General features: G+C 37.2%; 1 protein-coding gene across 1 annotated transcript in view; it reads left to right on the top strand.

The window, feature by feature from the left end:
- The first annotated feature begins 5,400 nt into the window (after positions 1-5,400).
- LOC140172719 (uncharacterized) overlaps positions 5,401-11,970 on the top strand; it is a 53,775-nt gene continuing 47,205 nt past the window's right edge. Inside the window, 3 exon segments of the mRNA XM_072195852.1 lie at positions 5,401-5,404; positions 6,214-6,276; positions 11,019-11,527. Of these exon segments, the coding sequence (XP_072051953.1) occupies positions 5,401-5,404; positions 6,214-6,276; positions 11,019-11,527 (576 nt within the window).

The raw sequence follows: 11,970 nt of genomic DNA, 5'->3' as shown, positions 1-11,970 counted from the left end.
ATATCGCCCTGCACTACACGCAGGTTGCACTCATCACCTGTGTATGCCTGCAATCATAGATTAAATACAATGCCGCTCATTTCAAAGATATCAAGTACGATCCAGGTCTTTGGCGTCTATGGTTCAATGCAGAGGTCCCGTGTGAACATACTAGTTATAGGTTAATAACTGCGCATTAGTTATTTGGAGGGCATTGTGAAATATCTAAACATTTTGCCTTTGGAACCGAGGTCCAAAGCAAAATGTTTAGATTTTTCACAATGCCCGACATATAACTGATGCAAAGTTATTAACCGAATTCATAACCGTCATTTTTAACTCATCACTCAACCAAATCTCAAGATTTTATTATCTGAAATTTGTTGAAATAATTTTTATCAAAACGTATATTTCGCCCTTCAAAAAGTCGAACAGGCTAAAACGGACTTACCAATTACAGCACTGCGCAATCACGCTATGTGCAAATATGGTAGTTGCATGCGCGTGAAGTGTTCCGGCGCAACAGATGCGCACACACGGAAGTCATTGTACCGCGTAAGCATACGCGGAGGTCATTGATGGATATCAATAACCTCCGTGCCGGTACACCGCGGCGTGCGTAAATCATCTAACGACCAATTTGATTGGGACGCACATATGGCGTGATACGCGGAGGTTATGAATATGAATATGAATATACGGTATATTCAAAAATTGTTTGAACCCTGGGTTTGAACCAATTGCTATGGTAGTTAATCCTGTTACATCATCACTTTTACGGCGAATAGTAAAAATAAAATGAATATCGCTTTAATATGACATTTATGATGACCAGATAAGAAGTACGTAAACCATGATATCATTTTTATCTGTTTAAAAAATATTTTACCTACTGTTAAGCTCTGAAGGTGACACATGCATCTACTTCACGCATGTTGACATGCACCCTTTATTTGTATAAAGAAACCCTTTCAAAATTTGTAATCATTGATATGAGCATGAAACAAGCACTTAAATAAAGAATGTCAAAAACTTACCTTGATGAATGGGTGTCTTATTTTGGTCCTATCAAATTCTCGTAACAATGCAACAAGTTTAGAGGGTGTGTATAGCTGTGTATTGCCCACCATTGTGTGGCCAAATATTTGCAGTTATATGGAACTCCCAATGGGGCGGGGACCCACTCTAAATTTTTGGTGGGTATGCTCCCCCGGAATTTTGAGGTGGTGGCTCTTTGAGAACTGATGGCGTAACAGTTAAAGGGGGTCTTTTGGAGCTGCGAACAATCAAATTATATCAATGGTCTGTCTTGGCTTTCTGGTTTAAAAATCGCTTGAAAACCTTTAGAAATGCAAGCAATGAGAAATTTAGGGGTCTTTTAGAGCTAATATTATCAAAATCAAGGGTCTTTCGGAGATACATTTTGGTCGCAACTAGGCAAATTAAGATTAAGATGGCTACTGCAGTGTCACATATTTACATGGATTAGAGAGCATCTGCTACCTCCATGGTCGGTGTAACAAACCATATCTCTAGGTGGTCATCAGTGGCGTAAGTCATCCTCTTGGGGGCACCGACCATGATTGGGGCCTGGGCACCAGGCCTGATTGGCAGGGCCAGATTTACACTTATGGGGCCACGGACCAGGCCAAAATTTCATCAATATCAGCTGAGCTATCAATACCAGCAGAAGATAGTGATTGTACTTCATCAACACTAATATCAGCAGTAGATAGTTACTTCATCAATATCAGCAGATGATAGCACACTGTACTTCATCAACACTAATATCAGCAGTAGATAGTTACTTCATCAATATCAGCAGAAGATAGCACACTGTACTTCATCAACACTAATATTTGCAGTAGATTGTTACTTCAACACTAATATCAGCAGTAGATAACCACTTCACTTCACCAATGTCAGCAGACCTATCAATATCAGCAGAAGATAGCAATTGTACTTCATCAACCCTAATATCAGCAGTAAAAAGGTAGGTAAAAATAAGGAGACGATCCTGTATAAACAGTGATCGGAGTGCCCATCTCTCTTTCATTGGCGATTGGGCCAGACTCCTCCATGTAAATTAATAAACTTGATGTCAGAGGAAGCGCAACCATTTACAAGGCCCAAGTTAGCAGTGTGATGGAATATGCTTCACTGTCTTGAATGAGTGCCAGTGCCACTGTTCTAGAATTACTAGATTCTATCCAGAGGAAGAACCTCCGTATCAATGTGTGAGCGTAGAAAGATTCTAGTACAGAGTTGAACATCACATCTCTATATCAAAGACGTCAAGTGGCTCCAGCAACAGTCATCTATAAAATGCACACCAGCTGGTGCCCACCAGATCTGAAGGTACTGCTACCAAAGCCATTTGTAGTCAGAAGCGCTACTTGTTCATGCCTTGCCATGCTCTCACAGTATCAGTTTCTAGAACCATATCTACTGGCAGGACCTTCATCCACACTGCAGTTCACGTTTGGATTAGCCTACCAGATGGAGTAGTCGGAGACGAAACTGACAATGGCGCATCATCCTTCAATAGCAGAGTGCATAAGCATCTCATTTCATGTGTCTGATGCTTAAGTTACTGTACCCCTTCACTCTTGTTGTTCCTAAGCTGCTGTGAACCCCTGATTGGCCCATGTGGTTCTCTTTTACTCGTATAGTGCCTAGGTGCCTATATTAGTTCTTGACTTGTGACACGCCTCATGGGCCATTGTTCACTCTAGCATTTTATAAAAAAAGTAGATGGCTACTTCATTAATATCTGCAGAAGATAGCAATTGTACTTCATCAACGCTTATATCAGCAGTAGATAGAGAATGCATCCATATCAGCAGACCTATCAATATCATCAGATGGTAGCATACTGTACTTCATCAACACTAATATCAGAGCTTATCAGTAGTAGTAGTAGATAGCTACTTCACCAATATCAACAGATATATCAATATCAGCAGATGATAACACACTTCGTCAATGCTAATATTAGCAGATCTATCAATATCAGCAGATTATAGCTTAATGTCCTTCACCAACGCTAATATCAGCAATAGATAGCTACTTCATCAATATCAGCAGATGATAGTATACTGTACTTCATCAACACTAATATCAGCTGTAGATAGTTACTTCATCAATATCAGCAGATGATAGTATACTGTACTTCATCAACACTGATATCAGCAGTAGATAACTACTTCACCAATATCAGCGGACATATCAATATCAGCAGATGATAGCACATTGTACTTCATCAACGCTAATGTCAGCAGTAGACAGCTACTTCGTCAATATCAGCAGACCTATCAATATAAGCAGATTATTGCACACGGTCCTTTATCAACAGTAATATCAGCAGTAGATGGCTACTTCATCAATATCAGCAGACCGATCAATATCAGCAAAAGATAGCACACAGTATTTCATCAACGTAATATCAACAGTAGATAGTAACTTCATCCATATCGGCAGAAGATAGCACACTGTACTTCATCAACACTAATATTAGCAGTAGATAGCACACTGTACTTCATCAATATCACCAGATGATAGCACACTGTACTTCATCAACACTAATATGAGCAGTAGATAGGTACTTCATCAATATCAGCAGATGATAGCACACTGCACTTCATTAACACTAATATCAGCAGTAGATAGCTACTTCATCAATATCAGCAGATGATAGCAAACTATACTTCATTAACACTAATATCAGCAATAGATAGCTACAGGGTGTCCCAGAATGATCTATACCGGAAAAGATGGAATTTTTTAGGTATGAAGGGCATGTTAAATGGTCATATTGTTTTACATTTTAAGAGTTACATATATTTAGCTTTCTCAGATTTTTTAGATTTTAAAAATTGGACGTTTCTAGTAGAAGTTATAGAAGATTGCGTAAAAATGGTGAATTCTAAGTTTTGACAACGCAACCTATTTTGAAAATCTGTAACATTACTAACCGTTTAGCACAAAGTTATTTGGAAAAAGTTATGCAGGTATTTTAGTTGTGCCCTGTTCATATTTCCACTAAATAGTCGATATCTATCTATTATTTATGACGTTACGAAGCAATCATTATATGGAATTAAGGATTTGTGGCCTAATCCCATTCTCTCTTTGGCGGTATTTTTAGTTGTTGTGGTGTGAGGTCCATGTCATTTGAAATGCTTGCAGAGGTCGAACTGGTTGTGGTACAGAAAAGATGGCTCCTCAATTTATTGTACAGCAGCGTGGATTTCTTTCAAAAACTTACTGGCAAAACCGGCAGCTATGTTGAGACGCAAAGAAGATTCATTAGACGGTTTCCGCGAGCACGCATTCCAGTCAAAGGAGCGATAGTGTATAACGTAAAGAAGTTTGACGAGCACAGAACTCTCAGGAATCGAAGCTTCAGAGTGAAGCTTCAGGTGCTCGTAAGACTGTAAGAGCGAACTAGGGCGAACATTACAGCTGTCCGGCAAGCTTTAAGGCGCAACCCCAACAGTAGTTGTCGTCCCATGTTCTTTATTTAATCGTATCGTGCCATTTTCAAGGGTACATGTATGCGAGTCGTTTGCGCTGAAAATGAAAAGCAGGTTTTTCATCGATTTTACATTATTGCATGCCACGCCAAAACAAATAAAGGTAGCGTGCTGAAATTAACAGAATAAGTAGGAGACATGTCCAGCATTATAATGCAGGTATCAAAAATAGATACACTGCCCGTCTTCTATTTTTAGTTATTTTTGCAAACACGGTACAAATCATTCTGGGACACCCTGTACTTCAACAATATCAGCAGACATATCAATATCAGCAGAAAATAGCACACTACTTCATCAACGCTGATAGCAGTAGTAGATTGTTACTTCATCAATATCAGCAGAAGATTGCAATTGTACATTATTGTATATTGCATATTTATTAACAAATCACATAGCAGCCAACGGCTGAATTGCATGACATTTACATTAAAAATAGCATTATGAAAAATACACATATTATAATTAAAACACTCAAACATTTAAAATGTGAAAATAAATAAGAACACATTAGAATTGCACTTGACTGGATATGGAACAATATCAAAAAATGACTAGCAAGAAAAAAAAACTACATTGCTTTTAGGAGGTTGGTGAGAAATGGTAAGGGACTATTCTGAAATCTGTTGGTCCTACATCTAAATGAGTAAAATTTTGGTTGTCTTCTGAGAGTAATGTGGTATTGATACTTACTAGGTGGAAACCAGGGTGAGAACCTCACAGACGTGCTTGCTTTCAGGGCAAATTCCTTGCAGATGTTTTGTCTCCTCTCAGACAACGAATGAAGTTCAAGGGTAGCTAAGGAATCTGCATAGGTAGTATACTTTCTACAAAGGATGTATTTGCAAACACGTCTCTGAATTTTCTCAAGCTGGGCCACCTGATTATGAGTAAGACCAGAATGCTAAAGTGAGGCGGCATACTCTAAAACAGGGCAGATGTACCCCTTGTACACCAATAACTCCTCGGGTGAGAGAGATGCTTCGTTCAGTTTGCGGAGCACAAAGAGTTTACGATTGGCCTTCGCATACATGCAATCAACTTGTTCATCCCAACATAAATTGTTTTGGATCATAACACCCAGGAGTTTAATCTTCTCAACAACAGCTAATTTATGATCATCAATGGAAAGATCTACATGTGGGGTAGCTTTCTTACCAAAATAAACTTGCATGGCCTGACATTTTGAAGGGTTCAACTTCAATTATTACTCTTAGACCACTCATACAGGGCATCAAGATTCTCTTGGATTGCACTATCATCACTATATGTCCGATTTTCACCTATTGTCAGGTTATAAACGTATTTCCAGACTCTATTGTTTGTATGCTGGACATCATTCAAGGCATAGTTGATCATGGCAAGAAAGGTTATAGGTCCCATGCTGGTACCTTGTGGAACATCTCCAGAGAGAGTAACCCATTCAGAAAAGGTTTGCTTGTATTTAACCCTTTGCTTACGGGAGGAAAGGAAGTCAATCACTCACTCCACAATTGCAGGGGAGACACCCATCTTCAACAAATTGATGACAGCAATTCTGTGGTCTATCATGTCGAAGGCTTTGGTATAGTCCGTAAGGACAAGAGTGCTAACATTACCAGCCTTTTCAGCTCCAGAAATCATATGATGGTAAACATCAATGAGGCAGTGGGTGGTTGACATTCCTTTCTGATTACCATATTGTCTGTGATCAATGTAGGGCTGAATAGCTTCAAGAACCCATTTGGCTACACGACCTTCAGCAGCCTTGGGAAGACCAGCTGTAAGAGAAAATGGCCTAAGTTTGTCAATGCACTACATCAGAAATATATATCTAGCTGCTTCATCAATATCAGCAGACCAATCAATATCAGTAGTAGAATATAGCACACGTACTGTGCTTTATCCACACGAATATCAGTAGTAGATAACTACTTCATCAATATCAGCAGAAGATAGCACACTACTTCATCGACACTTAAAATCAGCAATAGATAGCTACGTCATCAATATAAGCAGATTTATAAATATCAGCAGATGATAGCACACTGTACTTCATTATCACTAATCAGTAATAGATGGCCACTTCATTAATATTAATTTTGCAGAAGATAGCAATTGTACTTCATCAACGCTAATATCAGCAGACCTATTAATATTAGCAGATGATAGCACACTGTACTTCATTAACACTAATTAGTAGTATATGGCTACTTCATTAATATTTGCAGACGATAGCAACTGTACTTCATCAACGCTTATATCAGCAGTAGATAGCGAATACATCCATATCAGCAGACCTATCAGTATCATCAGATGATAGATAGCACACTGTACTTCATCAACACTAATATCAGTAGTAGATAGCTACTTCATCAATATCAGCAGATATATCAATATCAGCAGATGAAAACACACTGTAATTCATCAACACTAATATTAGCTGTAGATATAGTTACTTCATCAATATCAGCAGATGAAAGCACACTGTACTTCATCAACACTAATATCAGCAGTAGATAGCTGCTTCATCAATATCAGCAGATGAAAGCACACTGTACTTCATCAACACTAATATCAGCTGTAGATAGCTACTCCATCAATATCAGCAGATGATAGCACACTGTACTTCATCAACACTAATATCAGCTGTAGATAGCTACTTCATCAATTGCAGCAGACCTATCAATATCAGCAGATGATAGCACATTATGTACTTCACCAACACGTATATCAGTAAAAGACAGTGGCGTAACCAGTGGGGCTTTGCCCCTGGACCCCACCAGGGGCCCTAAGGCGGGCCCCTGGACCCCACCAGTTTAATGCTTCGCGGCAAGCCGCTCGCACATAAATACTACGATTTTTTTTCAGAAATTGGGAAATTTTACAATCTTGCCCCCTCCCCCCCGGAAGGTCAGGTCTGGTTACGCCCCTGGTAAAAGATAGCTACTTCATCAATGTTAGCAGAAGATAGCACACTGTACTTCGTTAACGCTTAAAGTCAGCAGTAGATATCTACCGGTACATCATTAATATAAGTAGATTTATAAATAACAGCTGAAGATTGCACACTGTACTTCATTAACATTAATACATTAGATAGATACTTTATCAATATCAGCAGATGATAGAATACTGGACTTCATTAACGCTAATATCAATAGTAGTTCAGCTACAGCTATCAGCTACTTTATCAATATCAGCAGACCTATCAATATAAGCAAATTATAGCACAATGTACTTCAACACTAATATCAGTAGTTAATAGTTGCTTCATTAGTATCAGTAGAAGTTAGCACGATGTACTTTATCACTTATATTAGCAGTAGATAGTTACTTCATCAATATCAGCAGATGATAGCACACGGTACTTAATGAACACTAATATCAAAAGCAGATATCTACTTCATCCATATAAGCAGCAGATAACACACTGTACTTTATTAACATTAATCAGCAGATTATTGCACACTGTACTTCAACACTAATATCAGTAGTTGATAGTTACTTCATCAGTATCAGTAGAAGATCGCAATTGTACTTCATCAACACTATTATCAGTCGTTAATAGTTACATCATCAGTATCAGCAGAAGTTAGCACAATGTACTTTATCACTAATATCAGCAGTAGATAGTTATTTCATTAATATCAGCAGATGATAGCACACTGCACTTCTTTAACACTAATATCAAAAGCAGATATCTACTTCATCCATATAAGCAGCAGATAACACACTGTACTTCATTAACAATAATCAGCAGATTATTGCACACTGTACTTCAACACTAATATCAGTAGTTAATAGTTACTTCATCAGTATCAGTAGAAGATCGCAATTGTACTTCATCAACACTATTATCAGTCGTTAATAGTTACATCATCAGTATCAGCAGAAGTTAGCACAATGTACTTTATCACTAATATCAGCAGTAGATAGTTATTTCATTAATATCAGCAGATGATAGCACACTGTACTTCATTAACACTAATATCAAAAGTAGATAGCTACTTCATCCATATCAGCAGCAGATAACACACTGTACTTCATTAACATTAATATCAGTATATCAATATCAGCAGATGATAGAATACTGTACTTCATTAACACTAATATCAATAGTAGTTCAGCTACAGCTATCAGCTACTTTATCAATATCAGCAGACCTATCAATATCAGCAGATTATTGCACACTGTACTTCAACGCTAATATCAGTAGTTGATAGTTACTTCATCAGTATCAGTAGAAGATCGCAATTGTACTTCATCAACACTATTATCAGTCGTTAATAGTCACATCATCAGTATCAGCAGAAGTTAGCACAATGTACTTTATCACTAATATCAGCAGTAGATAGTTATTTCATCAATATCAGCAGATGATCGCACACTGTATATACTTCATTAACACTAATATCAAAAGTAGATAGCTACTTCATCCATATCAGCAGCAGATAGCACACTGTAGGCCTACTTCATCAACGTTAATATCAGCAGAAGATAATTATTTCATCAATATCAGCAGAAGATAGCACATTGTACTTCATCAGAATCATCACTAATATCAGCAGTAGCCATCTTCATCCATATCATGAAGAAAATAGCACACTGTAAAGGAGGCTGAGGTTGCAGCTCTGGACCGTAGGACTTGGAAGCATCTCTTGAGCCAGGCAGCATGTGCAGAATTGCATGAATGTGACTGGTAGGTAGGTAGATAGATGTTCAGTTACGAAGTGCCATTTCCAAATAATATTAATTAATGATATTTAATTTATATTTTGCGAAGAATTTATAGGGGAACAAAGACAATTTGGCTAAAGCGGGATTCTGGTCAGTTTCTAGGTAGGCCTATATAGTTTTTACTATAATTTATATAAATAATTAATTAAGGGCTGGGGTATGAACGTTTGGACAGTATTTATTGTGGGACATTAGAGCACATCAGACATATCGAATTGCATTCTGAATACGAAGAATGTCATTCTGATATCAAATAATTTTGATTTTTGAAATTCGCAATTTAATACACATTTTATGGCAAATCATTAAAATTGATATTTTTGATATTTAACAGTACTTGAAGTAAACTTTATAAATCTGATGATTTATACTTAAAGTGTATGTAGGTGGGATGAAAAGCCGACGATCAATTGAAAATTTTGACCTTTCGTATTGAAGATATGAATTTTTTTCCCAAAACACCAAAAAAAATTAGGTCTTTTGGGAAAAAAATCCATATCTTCAATATAAAAGGTCAAAATTTTCAATTGACCGTCGGCTTTTCCTCCCTGCTACATACACTTTAAGAATATGTCATTAGATTTATATAATTTACTTCGAGGACTGTTATATATCAAAATTTGAAAAATATCAACTTTTTATAATTTGTCATAAAATTTGTATTATATTGTGATTTTCAAAAATGAAAATTATTTGATATCAGAAAGACATGCTTCGTATTCAGAATGCAATTCGATAGGTCTGAGGTGCTCTCATGTCCCACAAAAATACTGTCGAAACGCAATAAACGCTCATTTTAGATCCCTTAAATGAGTTACCGCAATTAATTAATTAAATTGATATTAATTAATTAATTAATTAATTGCGGTACTCATTTAAATGTACTGATTCAATCATTTATTATTTTGTTACTTTAATATTTCCTTCCATACAAGGAAAAATCGCAATAAATCAAAATGACTGCTGTTGATAAGATTCACAGTCAAAGGAAAACTAATAGGCTCCATTTTATACAACAACAAAAAAAGACCATTGATCTTTATGTTCCCGTCTAATTGTTTATTATTAAAAGTCATTAAAAAAGAATTCAATCCTTGTAATTTTTTTTGTGTGTGATTGCAATGTAATTCTTTTTTGTGTGATTTCTTGTACAAATAAGAAAACACAGAAACAAAGTTTGGGGGTGTGTGTGTTGATGTCCGTACTATAAATGTGCGTCACAGGAAGTTCGTGACCTATCCGAAAATTTCCAACATGTGCCTGTGCATTCTTGATTTGTTAACCTGTACCCGACATGCCTTACGATTTTCTTCAATAGTTACTTGCATCCCCGCTTGCATCTTTTATCGATTACATGTTTGTAGTTTGACATACCGCATTGCACGCTGGTATTGTACAACAGCTGTGAATGACAGCGCTTGGACGTGTCTATTACTCAAATAGGAGGGCATATGTTGGCAATTTGGTTTCCGTCGATCGTGTATGAAAATTACGTCTGTGATTTACATTTGGTTGTATAAAAATTACAGAAAATATACTTTATATGTAATATTAATTGCTTATATTAGTATCTGAAGCAGTTTGAAGATTTGAAAGATATGTTAAATTCAGAGAGGTTCCCCCGTAATGGAACGGACTATTTTATCAGCATGCCCGGATGTAGAAATTCCCCCATCGACTGTAATGGCGACCACTCTGGTTATGGAAAGATTCAATGCATGAATGAAGTACAAGAAGGGGATTGAATTGTGGTGATTTTCGGCAGTTTTCTGGTATTTTAACCAGTGCCGCACCACCATGGTGTGCAAAAAGAAGTTATCGCTTGGTTTCGTGACCTAAGCGCTTACAGAAGGATCGACTTCTTGTGTGCTTTGATGGATTGCTGTAGTCCCTTGGAATTACGATTTCTTGGAGCCTACGTTGAGGAGCTTGGTCGAAAAGATTTCGACAGTCTCAGGGAATCTGAACTCAATGCCAACGACCTCTCATATTTATCGAATTTAACGAATATATCCGATATACGGATTCTTGATAAAATACTGACCAGTCTGGCATTGATGAATTCAAACTTTCAAGAAGGTGCAAGGGTTCTGTTTAGAACTTTGAAGGATCACACCAACACCATTTTGAATGGGGGTCGAACAAGAGATCCCCAATCAGACACACATGAAAAAGTTGTGTTATTGGCAGTTATGGCCCTTAACCATCCAGCATTCACATTCAGTCAGAAACAGGCCCTTCGGACACAACTGTCTGCTTTATTACAGGCAGTGGAGGGCCAGCCGTCTGATGAGGTGAGCGTCTGTCTCAATTGGATCTTATAAAAACTTGTATTTGTGCAGGCCCAGGCTTGACAAGAAAGTCGAAGGCTGTGCTATTCTCAAAAATGCAGGTCAACATGGTCAATTGTGCAGAGAAAAACTGTTTTATAACAATTGTATTGTTGCTGTAGTGTATGGGTACTAAATAAGTTGATGAATGTAATGTATTTTAGAATTTATAAAATATGGCCAAAAGCAATACAGATTGCTGACTCATCAAAACAAATGTATATAGAACATCGTGGAACATGGTCTTTGCATGGCTGTGCATAGTAAGCTGTTGTACGCAGATAACCTCGCTAATATGGATGCGTAGAGAAGCGTTATACGCCGTGTATTAGCATGATTAGTCATGAGTAACAAGCGTAGTTGAATGTTCCACTATGTACACGAATTAAATAATTTTTCTATAAACA

This window comes from Amphiura filiformis, chromosome 16 (assembly GCF_039555335.1).
Source record: "Amphiura filiformis chromosome 16, Afil_fr2py, whole genome shotgun sequence".
Taxonomy (NCBI): domain Eukaryota; kingdom Metazoa; phylum Echinodermata; class Ophiuroidea; order Amphilepidida; family Amphiuridae; genus Amphiura; species Amphiura filiformis.
The sequence above is the reverse complement of the archived record's forward strand: the minus strand, read 5'-3'. Positions and strand labels throughout refer to the sequence as shown.